The sequence below is a fragment of the Gadus morhua genome, chromosome 2 (genome assembly GCF_902167405.1).
Source record: "Gadus morhua chromosome 2, gadMor3.0, whole genome shotgun sequence".
Classification (NCBI taxonomy): domain Eukaryota; kingdom Metazoa; phylum Chordata; class Actinopteri; order Gadiformes; family Gadidae; genus Gadus; species Gadus morhua.
In genome coordinates, this window is record NC_044049.1 from 6,690,977 (window position 1) to 6,711,500 (window position 20,524).

Consider the following 20,524-nt stretch of genomic DNA (forward strand, 5'->3'; position numbering starts at 1 on the left):
CGATATGTCCATTTGACATACAGACAGGCAGAGGGGCAGACAGTCTCTTTGAACACCATATCTGCAGCCCACTCTCCCGCTCTCAGCCAAGCACAAGGACCAAACAGTAACTTTATTTAGGCCTTTTTGCAAAATTCAGTTTGAAGTCGTTAGAAGAGCATGGGGGGGGGAGAGGGGGCTGGCTCCATGCCCAAGACCCGCCGAGTTCACTACTACAGCCAGAAGCCCAGCAGAGGAACAGTGTAGTTAGACACACTCTGATCCCAGATGGAGGGTGGGGTGATGGGGTGAGGGAGGGGGGTGTCAGATTCCTGTCCGGGGGGGGGGGGGGGGGGGGGGGTGGGTTGGGAGATCCAAGGTATCATTGTAGGCTCAGTCATTCCACAGCAATGACATCATCAACCCCCCCCCCCCCCCCGACACTCGCCATTCAGTCCCGGGACAATGGCTGGCTCCCGGCCAGGAGGGGGGGGGGGAGCGGGAAGATGGGGAGGGGGGGGGACCATGTCCACACGGTCGGCGGTCGGCAGCTGTGAGTCATACGTCAGGTTTGTCATGTGACAGTTCTACACAACCTTAAGCTGCTGTTCATTCTGAAATGTCCAGTCTCTCGCTCTCTCTCTCCCTTCATCTCTCACTCTCGCTCTCCCTTTATGTCTCGCTCTCTTTCTCTGAAACAAGCCGAAGCAGCCGTAATGACGTCTCCAACTCTCTCTCCATATCTCCATAGTATGAGAAATGAAAAAGATCAGATTGCATTCACTGTATATATTCTATCATTTTAAATGTCTTTGGGCAAAGGAAGACAAACGTAAGCAGCAATGGCAGCTATTTATTTAGAGACAGTTTTTATTAGACCCAAGGGGGGAGGTGTGTGTGTTTGTGTGTGTGTGTGGTCATCGGATGGAAGTCATGTCTTCAGGGTGGACAGCGAATTAAGTCGCTCATAGTGGTTGACCAGTCATGCAGCGAGACCTATACTGTTATATAAGACACATAGATATAACACACACACACACACACACACACACACACACACACACACACACACACACACACACACACACACACACACACACACACACACACACACACACACACACACACACACACACACACACCTCTTTCAAGGCGTCCAGAGGGAATGCAGCTCAGCAGTCTGGATACATTTGAATATTCTTCTATAACAAGCAGTGTTGGAGGTCTGCCTGTTTCAGAAGATTATTGTAATTCTTCCAAACTTCAAAACAACAGACGTGAGACTTCATTAAGAAACCATATGCCTGTTTTCATGCCCTAATTAACCGCTGCATCTCTGGCTTCATAATGAATATGAAATATCTGACATTTTTACGATGCATTTAATGCAACTCTTACGATAGTGTGAGTGCATGTTCTTAACATGGTGGGGAATCAAACCCTAACCCTGGCAGTGTTCATTCCTTGCTTGACCAGTGTGAATCAAACCCCTTACTCAGGCACTGTTAATCCCTTGTACAACCAGTGGAAATTAAACCTAACCCAGGCCGGGTTAAAGCCTTGCTCTACCGGTTGGGCTAGACAGGGAATCGTACCCCTTACCCCGGCAGTGTTAAGGCCTTGTATCATTTGAGCTTGACAGGGAATTAAACTCTAAATCTGGCAGTATTAATGCCTTGCCCTGGATCAAGTTAAAAGTCCTTCAGCCGAGTTAGGGTCAGCCCACCCAAAGCTCTAACTCAACATGGAGAGTGGAGGTCAAAGGTCACGACAGCGAGGGTCCTTCTCCAAACGCTACGGGCCCAGGATAACCATCTTCAACTTCCTTCCCTTTCCTCCGACGTCAACTTCAGCCTTGGAAAGAAAACACCAGAAACATCCCAAACCACCATCAGTCCCGGGGCCCCTTCACACAGAAGGACTACTGTTCTTCCTCTACCACTTCCTCCTCTCCTTCTCCGTCAACATATGACTGACCCCCGCTAAGGCAAAGTGACCCTTCCGTTTAGTGAACTAATTAAACATTTAGCAGTCAAACAGCAGGACTGACTGGCAGGTACACAGCAGTCAGGCCAGAATGTAGCGACCCGGCTAAAACTTTTCGCACCACCCCGGGAACCGGAGGGGGGGGGGGGGGGAGAGAGAGAGGAGAAAGAGAGGGGAGAGGGGACGCCTGGTTGACACCTCCAGCTCAGCATTCATGTGTTGGGACACTATGCAGCAAATCGGTTTTAAAATGGATTAGAACTGTCTTTCTTGTACGTGACGTAACTTATAGCAACGGTAGCGTCGCTCTAGCGGCAGTGAAAGGCATCGAGTGAATTCTCCATGCGCGAGGGTTGTGTCACGGGTTAGTCTGTGGGTCTGGGGTGTGCATGCTGCATTATAAGAAGAGGCCAGCTGTAATTCCAAGTCAAGTTTTTTTCAGCCTCTTGCTACAGACACAGTAGTTAGCGGGAGAGGCTGACGAACGAGTTGCGCTTTAACGCAGGACGCAGAGTGTGTTAGTCTGCTTCATACAGTTTATTCACTCCTCCGTTGCACTGACTGCAGCCTACTTCACACACCGTTTCCAGGAACCCTTCAGTGTGTTCACTGGGAGTGGGTGGGTGTAAAGATCATAACGTGTTCCGGTTCCATGCCTCGATGTGTCAAGTCCCTTCCAGATGACTGGGTTACTTCCATCGGCCCGTGGGAGAAAGTTTAGTGCTAGCCCGCTAACTGCTAGTGTTTTGGTACGCCACAGTGTATTCATATGACCACAAGGTGATTTAAACAATACCAACATGTGCCATGTATTGTTAGCAATAAGTTGTGGTTTTGTCTGAAGTAATAGTTTTTTTAACCATAATAAATCTGCTCGTTCAGCATCTATCACCCTCCTAATGTTCCTGGAAGGAGGGTCCCTCTTCTGTGTTCCTCCTTAGGGTTGCTTTCCGCTATGTTGGAGAGCGTCCTTCCTTCGAGTCCTTCACTGGGCTTAGGGTAAGGGGGTTGGGTCGTATAATGCGTGCATGTGAAGCCCTTTGGGACTGTAAGTGTGATTTAGGGCTATGCTAATAAAGTTGACTTGACTTCACCAACACAATGCAGAGAAAGCAACAGAGGATGCTAGGGGGAACTCTAGTTTAGGGGGCGGAGTTAGAACCGTCACCCGTGAGTAGAAAGTGGCTTTGACAAACATATGGGCGGGGCTAACAAAGTGGGCGGTACCTGGACAAAATGTGGAAGCCAGGAGAGGTCTGATTCTGTGTGTGTGTAGGCGGGGGGCCCTACCCATCATCCAGGGGTTGACAGCTTGATGAGGCCCCGAGAATGGGCCCTTAACTCATCAACCAACATCACAACAGCCTGTAGGACGAGTGTTGACGCACTAAAGATGGTCCTATATTACCTGTTATATGGTGTTGTATATAGTCATGGCATAATATATTATGTCATGTTTATGGTCTGTTAGGCATGCTGTGGTTTTATGCGGTGTGTTAATGGAGTATTAACATGTTGTGTGGTGGTATATGTCGTGGGTTTAATGTGTTGTGAGATAAATTGTGAGTTTTATCTTTGTGGTATGCAGCTTGGTGTGTATTAGGCCTTATATATTGTGGTGTATAATGTGTTAAATATGGTATGGTATATATTTATTGTTGTATATTGTTTGTTGTGTGTTATATATTGTGGGATATTATGGATAAAATATGCTGCGGAAAATATTGTGGGTTTTATATTGTGGTATGTTTTTTGGTATTAAGTGTAATGTGTTCTACATACTTTATCACAGCCCAACTGAAATCTTGCAGAACCAAACTGCTGTGAAGCTGGAGGATTTTAATGGAAGGACATTCATAGGCCCAAGTTGAGCTGAAACCCTAACAGCTTTGATGAAAGCAATGAAGAAATGATAATATGGGCTGATTCTGCCAACGCTAAAAAGGCGAAAGAGTGAAGGTTTTACCAGTTGGAAAACTTAAAATCATCCTATTATACTAATACGACATTCCCTTGAACGTATAATGATATACTTTAGGAATATTACAGATGGCGGAAACTTCAAATCTGCAACCTGCCGTAGTCCAGCCGTAAAGTCTCTACCGAGAAAATTTGGCGGATTCAATTAGAACCCCTAGTGACGTAGCTAATGGACCACCTCAGCCTAGCACTTGCTGCTCTAAAATAAACCAGACCGCAAGCACGGTGCGTCAAAGACATTCTCCGGCAAAATAGAAAAAAGAAAATCTGAAAAAACAATCAAGGACCTCCCAGTGGTGGCAGAGTCCTTATCCTTCCTTATGCTCCACAAATGTTAAAGTCATACCCTAGGTCTATACCCTATAACGTAGATCTTCCATCATCACTCGGGGAAACTCTTCAAATGACGTGATGGATGCAAGAACCTTGGATCCTCCACAGATCTGTCAAGTCAAAGGTCAGCCCTCTGGCTGTTGACCCTAACATCCCGCTGTTACCATCTCTACTGTTACAATGGTCACACAGGTTGGTTTAGCCAGCGTAAACAACAGCTGTGGCCCGTCACACTGGCCCAAAGGACCTCTTTGAGTGCAGGGTGCCATACTATCTGTTGAGGGGCCGTTTGTTGGTAGGAGATAGGGGTCAAAGGATACTTGAGGACTTGTGGGTGAGGTTGGGGTTGACCAGATGTCAATCACACCAATGCTGCATGATTGAAATCTGGTCAACTCCACCCTTATCTGCACCTCCCAAGATGCATTGCTTTCCCTGCGCTACCCTTACCTTAACCACAGCAAATAATTAACTAAACCGGAATATATATATATGAGAGAGTATCTTTCCCATGCCAATAAAGACCCTTTGATTTGAATTGAATAGGGAGAGAGGGAGGGAGAGAGTATGCTGAAAGAGAGAACATTGACAACCACCAGCAAACTAATATGACAAATGAATACGACCTCCCATTTGAGATGTACCTATATCTTTGACAAATTTTAAAAAGTCATTTAGTTGGGAATTTCTAACGCAAGCACGCACACTCAGCCAGGCACGCAATTGGAAAATGCTCACTCTCCTAATCGTTGACCTGTGTTGCTGCCTTGCCCAGCGGCAGTTGGATACAGAATGGAGATTTTCTTTGTCTGTTCAGGGCTGTTGGGCTGGTAGAACCAACAGCACGGGACATTAACAAACACAATTCAGCACCCCATCAGAACCAGAATCTGGTTAACGTCCTGATCTGCCATCATATGATATCGTAAGTAGGTGCAGTGAGATCTGCGTTAGCCAGGAGCCGAGCGGCTCTACTCTAATGTATTGACAAGCAGGCCGAGTAGTCAGCTAGCGGGGTACTTACTGTTACGGTTAGCTTTGAGCTTGGCTAGCAACTTCTGCGTGGAGGTCAGGTCTCCGCTCTTCACCGCCTGGAGAAGGTCCTGCTCCTTTCCCATGATGCTGCAGCGCTCTGGAGCAAGCTTCTCATCCAGACACGCCCCAAATAGAGGCTACAGGGGGGTACAGCTCTCAGAGCCACATCCTGGTGCCCATGGGGACCCCAACGCCCACTGCCCTCCGTCCCACCCTCCTCTTCGCCCTCCAGGGAGAGAACACGTCTGGCCGCTGGGTAGGTCCTGGTTCGATCCCCGACGCCAGCCAGGGAAATGGTTAACGTGTTTTTGAGAGCTTAGTTTCCTGTCGCACTGTCTTCCTTTCTCCTCAGTGCTTGACGGAGATGTTATTTCCAGAGACGGGGAAAAGGGGGGTGGATGGTGTCAGGGAAGCAAGAAGAGCTACTGTAGAGGGGCCGTCGAGGGAGGTGTGGGGGTGGTCTGTGGTCGGGGGGCCCCCTGGGAAGGCAGAAGTCTCGGAGCTGGTCCAACCAAACCTGAGAACCAGAAGAGAGAGGGATGGAGTGAACGGAGAGAGTGATAGAGAGGGAGAATGGAAGACTGCTGACCACAAGAAGAAATGACACACACACACACACACACACACACACATGAATAGACAGCTCATGCACACACGCACACACACACACACACACACACACACACACACACACACACACACACACACACACACACACACATAAAATAAAGACCCACACTAACAATACATGCATTCACAAATTCCTGCACGCACACTTACACATGCATACACAAAAACGCACGCAGGATCACATGCATACTCAAAGCCATGAATGTGAGTGCATGATTTTATGTGTGCGTGTGACACAAACATGCGCACACACAAACCACTGAGTACGAAATGTAACGGGTTAGCCCTCGGGGTTGTTTTTAAAGCCACATTCAGATCTCGTCCTGGTTCCTACTTTAGATCTCTGGACCAATAGGATGCTGGAGGATCCCGATCTCGAGCGGTCCTGCACTACCACGTGACCTGTCGTTGTATACGGTGGGGCCCTTGGGGGGCCGACGCAAATATTTCTTCTCTGCACGTTTTGACATCCAGGCCAGACCGGCGTAGTTAAAGTGTTCCACAACACTGACCCATCTCAACCTCAGCCGAGCTTGACATGTCATCTTTGACAGAAAAACAAGAGCACTGACTAAAATGAATGTCGTCTTTGATACCTTGCTGAATGTGCTGTGTGTGTGTCATTATGGTCAGGGCTCAGTTTCATTCGCTCATGATTGCCCTTAGTCGTGGCTGTACACCTCATAGTGTTTCAGTTTCTGATGCAACCAAGAAGCCTCGTTTTTGAGAGGATAGTAGGCTATGGCGCTTTTCGTCATACCTATAAATTCAGTTGCACTGCGGGGGCCACGGTTTTAACATGAACACACACGCATCGTTTGAGGTTGAGTGGGGAATCGGGTGGCGTGCGTCCCCATTCTCTACTCTGCGCTGTTTTCTTGTTGAAACAACCCGCCGGGTTACATAACCAACACACCCGGAAACAGAGCAGTATGATGCGGGCTGTCATCCCCAATCACCGGCCTCCCGTTAGACTCCTCTGAGAGTGAGTCTCACACACACACACACACACACACACACACACACACACACACACACACACACACACACACACACACACACACACACACACACACACACACACACACACACACACACACACACACACACACACACGACTGACCTGATTTAGGCAACACAACAAGAGAACAACTTTGATCGCGGAGACGTTTTGAGGATACGTTTTAACCCCCCTGTGGGCACCGAGTGACGCAGCGTGTGACTGTGCAGTAAGCTTAAGCGTAGGCTATTAGATAAAAACGAATTAGCCGGTTGGTTACTTAAATGTTGATGTAGTCGTTTTGGGAAGACCGCAACGCACAGAAAGACCGTCTGCGAGGGAAAAGACTACGACAAGAAGTTCCCGTTCTGTTTTATTCGAGTGGAAAAGCCTCCAAGGACTCCCAACTGGTGGAGGTTTCTTGCGGTGGAGGAGAGGTGGAGAGTGAAGGTTCATGATCAACCATAAGGTGACGGTGTCGCCTGGAAGCCACGAGACGACTTTCCTTTCCCGGGACGACCTTTGCACTAAACTTACTCACAACAAGTGAGAAGAAGCGGCGTGTTGTACACCTTTAAATAACTGTAATTTAGATCATACTTACTTTCTGGGGTCGGCCTAGTCTCAACTGGTCCAGAACAGAGTGATTGGCATTTTCCTGTTCCCGTCCGGGAACTCTGGTTAAGTTCTGCTGGGATGATAGTCACCAACTCGACGAGGAGTATTCCTTGTTTTCCTCCTGGCATAAAAAAACAACGTCCTTAACTTCGTGTGTGCGGAAGGTCTGGCAGGCGGTAAGGTTAGACTGCATACCGCGTTGCGTTGGTTATTAGCATTCCCGTTAACATTCAGGACGATATTCCACCTCGCCGTCACTACCAGATCCCACACACTCCACACAAGGTCTGGTCGTCCCTCCCACTACTGCTGCACCTCCTCCCTCCACTGCACCGCCCCGCCGGCTCACTCCTCGTCCCAAACATGGGGGGGTATGTTGAGTTGGCATGTTCGTTTCTTTATCATAAAGTATTTTATTTCACACAAACGCACAGACCCGTGGCGCATCTGAAACACTTTCACCTCCTCGATACGTTAGAGGCAGGTCGAGTTTCTGAAAGAAACGCGTGCGTGCGTGCGTCGGTGCGTGTACGCGAATACGGTACAACGCTGAATCAAAGAAGCCGTCTCGCGTTGTTGTGTGTGTCATTTCTGGCAGCGGTGGACAAAATACATAAAAGTCTGAGCCAGCGTACAAAAGGTCGGCGGGAATGAAAGGGAAACTTCCACGTGAAGTTGAGGTCACTATTGTGTTCACGTCCCAAGAGAAGGGACCCCTCTCTGCACCTGCGCAGGTAGGGACGGGTCGCTTTCATCAAAGCGACTTCTCAAAGCTCCACACACAATTCCGCAATTCGCTCTCGACCACGGCTCTTCATTACATGCTTGTCGCGGTGTTGACCCAGCACTCAGATAAGAGACTTAAAAAAAACTCGATGCTGACACACATTTAATCGGCAGGCAATTACATGTTAGATAGAACATATATAAAAGGTAAAAAACTCACATAATTAAAAAAAATAAAAAATCATTAATCAGTGAAATAATGACAAGATAGTCTTTGCTATATCCCGGATTTTTGGAACTTCTGCTTTCTTTAAAGGAGAATCAGTTTGACTCTTATCACTGTGCTTGACTTTCTTCTGTCTCTCACTCACTCACACACTCACAGCACACACACTTTCTTCGGATGGTTGATGGTTGAGGCTGCAGTTTAGCACACTGTGTGTCTGTGTGTCAGTGTTCCCTGGTGTAGAGTTGGATGATCTTCTGATGGTGTAGCAACTCCCACAGCAAGCCCTCCATACGGAGGTCGTGGTTGGCATAGAAACGCAGCGGGGTCATGACGCTGTCGTAGTAGTGGTCGGAGAACGCTGCGTAGTTCGTTGTGATGAAGCCATACGCAGACACCTGCCCAGACACCAGTGGGAACATCAGTGTGTGTGTGTGTGTGTGTGTGTGTGTGTGTGTGTGTGTGTGTGTGTGTGTGTGTGTGTGTGTGTGTGTGTGTGTGTGTGTGTTCACCTGGTCACAGGTGTGCAGGGCAGCAAATAGCATAAGAGCTCCAGTGCTGGGCATGTACAGGTGTCGCATCTTGCTATCGGTCAGCTGATGAGACTTCAGGAAGCTACGAAACACACAAAGTCATGTGACCTGAGTCATTTGACCTGACCAATGAACTGCCAATCTATGTCATGTTTCACTATCTTACATACAATGTGTTCTGCAACACACACACACATTGATACGTACGTATGTATGTATTCACACACACACACACACACACACACACACACACACACACACACACACACACACACACACACACACACACACACACACACACACACACACACACACACACACACACAATTACAGTATACCATTATAGGTCTGGAGATAAATGTACATTATACACTTTCAATAAGAATAGGTGCGTGCGCTCACTGTTCAGTTAGGTAGGATATAAAATCAGGGTGCAGCATCCTGAAGTGCTCTCGGGAACTGTTGCCGAAATATGTCTTGGGTCTTCCAAAGCCCAAGGACACGACCATGACATACACAGTATATAGTAACAGAGCAGACATAAAACAGATACGATATTGTGAAATATTTCATTAAGATAAAAATAACATAAACTTATTTCCTGATCAAAACGTTGATCAATGTAAAACAAATGACATTTCGTGGCATTTCTCTACAGCCACAAACGCAACAGCTGCTACTCTGAACTGAAGGGAAGATATGTCGCTACCTAGTGTCCGTTATCAGAACTGCAAGACGGAAGTCGCAATAAATAACCTTTGCGTATGCTCAACATGTGGGTTTGAATTGTAGGCCCATTATAAACCCGGCAGTGGTAGTTATTTAAAGATAATGTGGGATGGCTAAAAATAAACCAGGAAGTTTCATAAAACCTTAGGCCAACTACAAACCAGGAAGATGACATTCTTTAATTAAACTGGAACCATTATAAAGCAGGAAGTTGTAGTCCTTTAATAAATTGAAGGCATACTATAAACCAGAAAATTGTAGTTCCTTAATCAAACGGTACGTGTTAAAACTCACCTGTCCCCGAAGTCCACACCTGTGGGGACATATTCTCGCCGAATGGCCGACGCCATCATCACGTAGTCCCGGATATTCGACGGGATGAAGATGTAACGCGTGTCCTGAGGCCCCAAAAAGACAGCAGGATGACATACACAACACATGATGAGGGTAACTTTAGATCTCCGGGAGTACAGTCTTCTAGGGGGACATGTCAGAGGGGGTAACATGGTTTACCGGGCCTTGAGGGACTCTGGTGAAGCCGTCACTGTGGTACAGCACCAGGGAGTGTTTCATGGTGTTGACGGTGAAGCCATAGAAGGACGTCTTGGTCCCCACATCGCGCTCGAACCCCTGGATCACGGCACCGTTCACCCTGAACACACACGTAGAGCGACACGCACGCTGGTGGTTCCCTTCGACTTGAGACTTTACTCAATTTCCAGGGTATTTGTACCTGAGACTTGAGACCTTGATACTTTTATTCCAGTACTACTATGCAAAACAAATATTCACCTCTTCCCCGCAGTTGCCTTTCTCTTTGACCTGCAAGTACTGAGTTGTGGTTACTAAATGGCATTTGATATCTTAGGCTGGAAGCTAAGCTGAAAATAGAAGCATCAGATCTTGGCATGGATGTAGGCTGGGGTCTTATAAAGGATGCAGATATGGTGGGGCTGTGAGTTATTGCTTCTGGACCATCGTAGCTATTTATTTTATTTTTTTTAACTGTTGACAAATACCCGCTAAATAATCTTCAATGTAGTGGTCAACAGGTCAAATGATTCTTGATGATTACAAAAGGGGGTTCAGGCTAGCAAGAGGAGATGTCGGAAAAACAGAGAAAATTAAGCCCTGCTTATTAAAAAAAAAGATTAATTTTTAAACTGAGAAAAAGTCATTACAACAAGAAGAGGCAAGGTTACGCTAGTGCCAAATTGATGTCCTTTGCCTTCAAACACACTTAAGCCGTCAGTGGTGATATACAGGTAATGTTCCACCAGGTACACCTGTTGGCATCAGACAACGCCCTCCTAAGTTTCATTTGGCACAAACTGAAACTGTTACTAAACCCAAGTTCCGAGTGGCAGGTCCTCCCTTTTGGCAGAACTTGTAGTCCCTGTTGTACAATCTATTAAAGGAATGGATGGTTCAACAGCAGTTGGACAGCCTATGTGAAAAGGGCAACATACATTTAGTTTTAAGTATCCAGGGGCCTAAGAGAAGGAAATCCCCCACGGGGGTAAAGGTACTCTTCTCTGATGTTATCCGTAGCATAGGCGTACTTGGTGAATGGGTTCCAAAGCTAGCCTGCGGGCTGTGCATGCCAAGTAGTCCACTGTTCTGCCATGACATGGAATGCTAACTCTGCGTTCGACGCATGGAGATCTTGTAACAAGCCAAACATGTCCCTGCCAGCCTGATTTTAATGTTTATGTGTAGATGTAGAGGTTGTGATGATGCCTGATTTATAGTTCGACTCTGTTTGGCTTTTTTAAGCGACGTGGGTTTCAGGACCCCTGAAGGAAGAAAGGACCCAGCAGTGAGGATGGAGGAGAGTTTAGGATATCTGCCTATTAATCCACCTCTGCGCCACCGCTCTCTACACTAAGGCAACATCAGACAGAGCTGGTCAAACAAATCAGGTTGAACATAGAAGGTTTGCCTTCCTCTCCTATAGCTGAGAGTCGCCGTTTCTCTCCATCTCCAGGGCCTTGGACTGATCATAGAGGCTGGCTTACAAGATTTTGACCGAAGCCATGATCCTGGTGCTGATCAGATCTATAGGGATATACACCAACATCACGGCTGATTTGTGGAATAGGGGCAAAGCAACGGTGTCAACACTTTTGACCTGTCCCAAAGCTTGGCCATTAACAACCAGTTCCCCGCAGACTTTAGAAGCCACCTTTCTGAACGAGTTCATGGTGGAATCTCGGTTTCTTTTTCGGGTAATAGAGAAAGGAATGAGGAGATGGAAAGCTGTTATTTTTCAACCTATCTTGAAGACAAAGGGGAGAATTCTGACGGAATTTACCATGCTCTTTAGTTTTTGTGGTGTTTACAAAATAAGCAGGGCTGACGAGTCTCAATTGTTCTGACATCTCATATTACCAACCTGAAACCTCTTTTGTAATCATCAAGACTCATAAAACCTGTTTGCCATTAGATTGAAGATTATTTAGCTGGTATTTGGCAGCCATTTCGAATATAGCTGCCAGGGACCCAATTCCCAGCAACTCCATATCTGCATCTTTCTTCTCTGCACAAATCCGAAAGTTAGGTTATTGAAAGGCTTAATTTTCAGTTGGATACGTAAAGCAAGCTACATCCCCCTGAACCATCCTGTAATTACCGTTATGGAAGGTAGTTTCCGCTTCACCTCGGAGGCGTCAGTGGGAAAGCTCCACTGCTCTCAGGATCACTCCCCTGGGGACTAGGTCGTGGTCTCACCTGAAGACTAGGTCGTGGTCTCACCTGAAGACTAGGTCCTGGTGTCACCTGAAGAGTAGGTTTTGGTCTCACCTGAAGACTAGGTCGTGGTCTCACCTGAAGAGTAGGTTGTGGTCTCACCTGAAGACTAGGTCCTGGTCTCACCTGAAGAGTAGGTTGTGGTCTCACCTGAAGACTAGGTTGTGGTCTCACCTGAAGACTAGGTTGTGGTCTCACCTGAAGACTAGGTCGTGGTCTCACCTGAAGACTAGGTTGTGGTCTCACCTGAAGACTAGGTTGTGGTCTCACCTGAAGACTAGGTTGTGGTCTCACCTGAAGACTAGGTCGTGTTCTCACCTGAAGACTAGGTCGTGGTCTCACCTGAAGACTAGGTCGTGGTCTCACCTGAAGACTAGGTCGTGGTCTCACCTGAAGACTAGGTCGTGGTCATCGATGTCCCGCCCCTGACCCGAACCACGCAGGATCCCGCCGTTACCGACCACTGCACATCTCAAGCACTGGTCGGGTGACCGCCGCTCCACAAGATGGCCGCTGGTGGGGCTGCTGAGGAGCCCCAGGGTGGAGCGAACCACTGAAGAAGAAAAAGATACATGAGGTTTAACTGTTAATCAGAATGCATCAGTAGCATTGACTCCCTTTTCCTGGCCCCTGGTTTGATCATGGCTACCTGGTTAGGAGCTCCTTTACAACTTAGTAATTTAGTTATTTAGTAGTAGAAGTACTATTAGTTTCAGGAGTCACTAAAGAGCAGGAAGTGGTTTGGGAATCTTGCTCTAGGATGTCTACAGGTAGACTACAGACACGGGGCTTGACCCCAGTGACTTATGACTGGGAGCAAACACCCTTACCACTAGATCATCCGGACAGGACATGAGTATGTTTGTTGTCTTTGAGCAGAGAGACGTCTTCCCCAAAAATACGAGCAGAGGCGGAAGAGGAAGAGAATAAAATGAGAACATCAGAGTTTAGGAGGAAGAGGATGGAGAGGATATCAGAGGAGAAATTTGGAATAGCATGATGAAGATTAAATCAGAGGAAGAAGAAAAGCAGAGAGAGGAAATAAGACAATGAATAAAAGGAGATCAGAGCAGGAGGAAGTGGAACAATAGTAGGGCATCCCTATAGTTCTTACAGGCCGGGGGTATCCCCATCCATCCATATGGTGGTGCAAGGAGCCTCAGTCTCTGATAGGCTTTCTCTGTGAAACTCCCTGCCCACTGGAAGACGGGCGTGGAGAAGTTAAAGCGTATCTGGGGGAACCGGTGCAGCTTCCTCACGGTGTTCGGAAGAGAACACGCAGATTCATCCTGTAAACGGAGACACCATCTTAGCTCTCAAACACTCTGATCATTGCAAATCTGGGACCTGCTTGGTGCAGTGTTTGTTTACATCGAGTTTCTTGTTGTAGTTTAGGTTTGATACATTTGACCTTGGTGAACATGATCAAGGTGGTAACACAAACTGCCATGGACTAACCGACTGTTGGTTAGCTGGTATGATGCTCGTATCATCTTCATACAGGAGCTGTACCTGGCCGGTCGGGATGACACTCTGATGACTGACACACAGAAACAGCTTCACAACCAAGTTTGAAATGATTTATCACAAAGGAACATACATTACAATCAATGATACATTTTCGTAATAAACTGTATATAATAACATTAATAAAGAACTATTATAAATATTGTGATGATTCCTTATGATTACTTTCATATTATTGTTGTTATGCTACACACCCTCGACTGACATTTTCATAAAATAACAAATCATTAAATAATAAGTTGATTCAGTACAATGCAAAAAGAACCATAGGACATGGTTTTGGGCCACGGTGTGTGTGTGTGTGTGTGTGTGTGTGTGTGTGTGTGTGTGTGTGTGTGTGTGTGTGTGTGTGTGTGTGTGTGTGTGTGTGTGTGTGTGTGTGTGTGAGTAATGCTAATTTTTTGCGGAAGGAGAACATGCACAAGCACACGCCCACCTATGCTCATTGAGCATATAGTTGGGCGTTGCGTGATCTTCCGCAAAAAATATTAGCTTTGACAAGGAAAGTCTTTGTTAATAATTCGGTCGCACACAAAACGCGCGTGTGTGTGTGTGTGTGTGTGTGTGTGTGTGTGTGTGTGTGTGTGTGTGTGTGTGTGTGTGTGTGTGTGTGTGTGTGTGTGTGTGCGTGTACACAATAAAGCAGAACAGTCAGCTCTTCACGAATTCATGCACATCGATCCATTGTATCAGATATCGATTGTTAACGGCAACGCAGGCCTTTCCCAGACACGATTATTTTCTTTCATAGTGGTGAATAAATAAAAGCTAGGGTCAACAGTTGGCTTGCTAACCGACAGTCATTCAGCTGTTGACGTAACAGGCTCAACCACCCACTCGAACTTATGTTCAGGATTGGATCGGTTCTGAATGATTTGCAACGGAATATAGCATGTTGTATGACTTTCTCTAAAACAAGAAAAAACGCAACATGAACAAACCAAACATACCTGAAAAAGGCGCTGAGGGTGGGCTTCCAACCGTAAACAACGACCATGCCCAGAGAAAGGGCTGCCAGCGGAAACACACACCTCCAAGAACTCCACTTTTGGATCACTCGGAGGAAACGCATCATGTCTCCTATGTGTTGGTGTTGGTCCGTCCCCGCGGTCTGGGCACAGAAAATCCTTCTACTTCCACTGTCCAATAAGTTACTGAATAACTAACCTGACACAAGCACCCGAGAGGGGGGGGGGGGGGGGAGTCGTGTGTTCAGGTCATAAGTAGGGTGCTAGGGGTGATGCAGCACCCCCTGGGGATTGAGGAGCAGCGTTTTTTAATTATAGATAAAGATAATATATATTATTTTTGTTGATGACACTAGTAAGTTGATAATATTTCGTGCGGTGTATAATGCTCCTAGCTTGCTGGTCTCCTTCGCAAGAGAAGAAAGCAGGGACGCAGACTGCGGTCATGCCAGCCGACTCATCGATATCGGCGGTCAAGCCAGCCGACCCAGTTTTTTGCCGTACCTGTATATACTAGCCATTACGGTAATAGCGTCTCAGAACTAGTTTAAAGTAAAAGCATTCGTCGGGTACATACAAAAAGACAGTCAATAGCTGTGTTCGAAATCGTTCCCTATACACTCGTTCCCTATTCCCTATATAGTGTACATGATATAGTGCACTATATAGGGAATAGGGAACGAGAATTTGGACACTACGCTGAACATTTCTAAACGTCATTTGCGTCAGTAAATGCGCCGGGTATTTGTGTGACGCAGACAGATGCGCCCACATCATGTAAACAAACCGGTCACTCACGACGAAAGCTGGAGGTTGTACTGATGTTGAATGTTACATTTCCTTGTTTAATTAATTTTGAATGTTAAATATTAGATGTCAAATCACAAATAAATTGTTGACATTTCTAAACGAAAGCCGGAGACTCCATCATTAAATGTATTCGTTTTCGCGGTTATATTTCAAACCCAGACTTACAAGCCTTTGAAACTTTTTTTTTCAGGTTTGAATTATGGCAGGAAACTGACTCCATACAGAGGCCGCTGCCACTGTAACTGCTTTGATACATAAATAATTTACTTATATCTCAATGACTATTTCAAATTACAGCAGATATATTGGATATGTTGGCAGTTGGGTCGTCACAGCTGAGGCAAACATTTGTTGCTGAATCATTCAACAAAGAATGTCTGAAGTGGGATTCGAACCCACGCCTCCAGGGGAGACTGCGACCTGAACGCAGCGCCTTAGACCGCTCGGCCATCCAGACATGTAGAGAACATCGTATGTACCCTATTTTAACTCCACTATATGGTGCCGTATATAGTGGACCATTGAGAATTCGAACACCCTACAAAATGGCGTGCACCCTGTTTAGTGCACTACATCCATGATAGGTAACGATTTCGAACACAGCTAATAAAAGCAAATACTATCAAAGGAAGTGTACGGCCGTTGTGGTATTTACTTTCAAAATAAAAGCCAATTTTTTGAGATTTTGGATTCAATTTAAAAGAAAATGCCCTGTTATTTCAGGCTAATTTCTCTTCAGGGTTATAGTTCAAGACCCCATGGGGTCACGCAATAAGTTTCAGAACATTCTGATGTGGAGTTTCAAAATAAAAGCCAACCAAAGTTTCCAATATGAGACATATTACATATGAATTTGGATTCAATTTAAAAGAAAATGCCCTGTTATTCCAGGCTCATTTCACTTCATGGTTATGGTTAACGACCCCATGGGGTCACGCAAGAAGTTTCACAACATTATGTTGTGGAGTTTCAAAATAAAAGCCAACCAAAATGTCCAATATGAGACATATTACGTATGATTTTGGATTCAATTTAAAAGAAAATGCCCTGTTATTTCAGACTCATTTCACTTCATGGTTATAGGTCACGACCCCATAGGGTCACCCAAGGAGTTTCAGAACATTCTGATGTGGAGTTTCAAAATAAAAGCCAACCAAAATGTCCAATATGAGACATATTACATATGATTTTGGATTCAATTTAAAAGAAAATGCCCTGTTATTTCAGGCGCCTTTCACTTCAGGGTTATAGTTCACGACCCCATAGGGTCACCCAAGAACTTTCAGAACATTCTGATGAGGAGTTTCAAAATAAAAGCCCACCAAAAATTCCAATATGAGACTTATTACACATGATTTTGGATTCAATTTAAAAGAAAATGCCCTGTTATTTCAGGCTCATTTCAAGTCAGGATTATAGTTCAAGACCCCATGGGGTCACGCAAAAGGTTTCAGAACATTCTGATGTGGAGTTTCAAAATAAAAGCCAACCAAAATGTCCAATATGAGACATATTACGTATGATTTTGGATTCAATTTAAAAGAAAATTCCCTGTTATTCCAGGCTCATTTCACTTCATGGTTATAGTTCAAGACCCCATGGGGTCACGCAAGAAGTTTCAGAACATTCTGTTGTGGAGTTTCAAAATAAAAGCCAACCAAAATGTCCAATATGAGACATATTACGTATGATTTTGGATTCAATTTAAAAGAAAATGCCCTGTTATTTCAGACTCATTTCACGTCATGGTTATAGGTCACGACCCCATAGGGTCACCCAAGAAGTTTCAGAACACTCTGATGTGGAGTTTCAAAATAAAAGCCAACCAAAGTTTCCAATATGAGACATATTACATATGATTTTGGATTCAATTTAAAATAAAATGCCCTGTTATTTCAGGCTCATTTCAATTCAGGGTTATAGTTCAAGACCCCTGTTATTTCAGGCTCATTTCACTTCATGGTTATAGTGCAAAACCCCATAGGGTCACCCAAGAACTTTCAGAACATTCTGATGTGGAGTTTCAAAATAAAAGCCCACCAAAAATTCCAATATGAGACATATTACATATGATTTTGGATTCAATTTAAAAGAAAATGCCCTGTTATTTTAGGCTCATTTCACTTCATTGTCATAGTTCACGACCCCATGGGGTCACGCAAGGAGTTTCAGAACATTCTGATGTGGAGTTTCAAAATAAAGCCAACCAAAGTTTCCAATATGAGACATATTACATATGAATTTGGATTCAATTTAAAATAAAATGCCCTGTTATTTCAGGCTCATTTCACTTCAGGGTTATAGTTCACGACCCCATGGGGTAACGCAAAAGGTTTCAGAACATTCTGATGTGGAGTTTCAAAATAAAAGCCAACCAAAGTTTCCAATATGAGACATATTACAAATGATTTTGGATTCAATTTAAAATAAAATGCCCTGTTATTTCAGGCTCATTTCACTTCAGGGTTATAGATCAAGACCCCATGGGGTCACGCAAGAAGTTTCGGTCGTGTACTATAACCATGAAGTGAAATGAGCCTGAAATAACAGGGCATTTTCTTTTAAATTGAATCCAAAATCATATGTAATATGTCTCATATTGGTATTCTTGGTGGGCTTTTATTTTGAAACTCCACATCAGAATGTTCTGAAACTTCTTGCGTGACCCCATGGGGTCTTGAACTATAACCCTGAAGTGAAATAAGCCTGAAATAACAGGGCATTTTCTTTTTAATTGAATCCAAAATCATATGTAATATGTCTCATATTGGAAAATTTGGTTGGCTTTTATTTTGAAACTCCACATCAGAATGTTCTGAAACCTTTTGCGTGACCCCATGGGGTTGTGAACTATAACCCTGAAGTGAAATTAGCCTGAAATAACAGGGCATTTTATTTTAAATTGAATCCAAATTCATATGTAATATGTCTCATATTGGAAACTTTGGTTGGCTTTTATTTTGAAATTCCACATCAGAATGTTCTGAAACTTCTTGTGTGACCCCATGGGGTCTTGAACTATAACCCTGACGTGAAATGAGCCTGAAATAACAGGGCATTTTCTTTTAAATTGAATCCAAAATCATATGTAATATGTCTCATATTGGAAACTTTGGTGGGCTTTTATTTTGAAACTCCACATCAGAATGTTCTGAAACTTCTTGCCTGACCCCATGGGGTCGTGAACTATAACCCTGAAGTGAAATGAGCCTGGAATAACAGGTCATTTTCTTTTCAATCGAATCCAAAATCATATGTAATATGTCTCATATTTGGTGGGCTTTTATTTTGAAACTACGCATCAGAATTTGCTGAAACGTCTTGGGTGACCCTGTGGGGTCTTGAACTATCGCCCTGCAGTGAAATGAGCCTGGAATAACAGGGCATTTTCTTTTAAATCGTATCCAAAATCAAATGTAATTTGTCTCATATTGGAATGTTTGGTGGGCTTTTATTTTGAAAGTAAATACCACAACGGCCGTACACTTCCATTGATAGTATTTGCTTTTATTGACTGTCTTTTTGCATGTACCCGACGAATGCTTTTATTTGAAACTAGTTCTGAGACGCTATTACCGTAATGGCTAGTATATACAGGTACGGCAAAAAACTGAGTCGGCTGGCTTGACCGCCGATCTTGATGAGTCGGCTGGCTTGACCGCAGAGGACGCGGGAAGGGGGGGTGCTGAGAGTCCCTCCACCACCCCTGAGGGGGGGATTTCAGTGCAGCGATGTAGCGGAGAAAAAGACTGCAGCAATGCTAACCCCCCTCAAGTCGATCCTATGTTTGATAAATCCCTCACCGGCGGCACCACCAACTAACTGTTGGTTAAGAGCCCTGCCAGCCAAAGGAGTTTGACTTCCCAGCCAGGCGCTCTGGAAATGAAAACGTAGGGTAGATTTATTTTTACGTTAAGTTGAACTTCTCTATTGTTACGTTAGTTATAATAAGTAATAGGCTTTCACCCCTCAGTCATAGCAGCAAAAACATAGTTTTTGTGTGTGTGTGTGTGTGTGTGTGTGTGTGTGTGTGTGTGTGTGTGTGTGTGTGTGTGTGTGTGTGTGTGTGCGTGCGTGCGTGCGTGCGTGCGTGCGTGCGTGAGTGCCACTCTGTGACTGTCAATAATGAATCATCTTCTGATTAGAAATAAACCTGCATTCCGTGTGTGATCTGTCCAAAGCTGAATCTGGTAGGCTACTATGCTGCTTCGACATTAAACATGTTCGTGTTAAACATGTATGTTGTAGTGTAAAACCTTCTAAAACTGGTGTAAAATGTTGCTGGCCATATTAATACGAAAACCATGAATGTTGCGCAGCATTTGTTATGACGTCATCATAGACTTTCTCAGCACCCCCGCCCCGACTCGGACTGACTTCCCGCGTCTCTGCAAGAAAGTGAGCTAAGTAGCTTGAGGTCATCCTATTTATGTTTCATCTGCCTCAAAAGATTGCACCCAGTTGAATGTAACTCCACATACCTTATATGAATGAATTAATACAAAAAGGAAATGGTCAGGATTACTCTGAATCAGGCTATTCTGTTTACCTGAAGGCAGACAAAAGCAAAAACCATGATTGAATATATATACATAAAGCTCATGCTACAGAAAGAGACCACATCAGTGGGCCTAACAGCAGAAAACTGCAACTACGGCTCTTTTGATCAAATATATTTATTGTCATGGAAAAAGAT

General features: G+C 44.9%; 2 protein-coding genes and 1 non-coding gene across 7 annotated transcripts in view; all 3 read right to left on the reverse strand.

Annotated features, from left to right (window-relative positions):
- caskin2 (CASK interacting protein 2) overlaps positions 1–7,872 on the reverse strand; it is a 49,654-nt gene extending 41,782 nt beyond the window's left edge. For all 5 annotated transcript variants that reach the window (XM_030380749.1, XM_030380741.1, XM_030380730.1 and 2 more), the window contains exons 1-2: positions 7,548–7,872; positions 5,303–5,830 (exon numbers count right to left, since the gene is read on the reverse strand). In XM_030380749.1, the coding sequence (XP_030236609.1) occupies positions 5,303–5,396 (94 nt within the window). In that variant the 5' untranslated portion in view covers positions 5,397–5,830; positions 7,548–7,872. The remainder of the gene's footprint in view (positions 1–5,302; positions 5,831–7,547) is intronic.
- Positions 7,873–8,433: 561 nt separating this feature from the next.
- st6galnac2 (ST6 (alpha-N-acetyl-neuraminyl-2,3-beta-galactosyl-1,3)-N-acetylgalactosaminide alpha-2,6-sialyltransferase 2) lies at positions 8,434–15,251 on the reverse strand. Its single transcript, XM_030380882.1, has 9 exons — positions 15,001–15,251; positions 13,982–14,063; positions 13,638–13,812; positions 12,914–13,076; positions 10,289–10,427; positions 10,070–10,173; positions 9,449–9,529; positions 9,026–9,128; positions 8,434–8,911 (listed from the first exon to the last, which is right to left on the reverse strand). Exons 1-9 carry the CDS (start codon positions 15,123–15,125, stop codon positions 8,738–8,740), a joined length of 1,146 nt encoding a protein of 381 aa, XP_030236742.1. The 5' UTR covers positions 15,126–15,251; the 3' UTR covers positions 8,434–8,737.
- Positions 15,252–16,202: 951 nt separating this feature from the next.
- Positions 16,203–16,285, reverse strand: trnal-cag (transfer RNA leucine (anticodon CAG)). Its single transcript has one exon. It is a non-coding gene; the product is annotated as a tRNA-Leu (tRNA).
- Between the last annotated feature and the right edge of the window lie 4,239 nt (positions 16,286–20,524).

Coding starts and splice junctions, on each gene's coding strand:
- st6galnac2 (XM_030380882.1), bottom strand. CDS start 15,125: ATGATGCGTTTCCTCCGAGTGATCCAAAAGTGGAGTTCTTGGAGGTGT. Junction 10,174..10,288: donor CCAGAGTCCCTCAAGGCCCG/GTAAACCATGTT, acceptor TTGGGGCCTCAG/GACACGCGTTACATCTTCAT. Junction 9,129..9,448: donor ATATCCTACCTAACTGAACA/GTGAGCGCACGC, acceptor TGTGTTTCGTAG/CTTCCTGAAGTCTCATCAGC.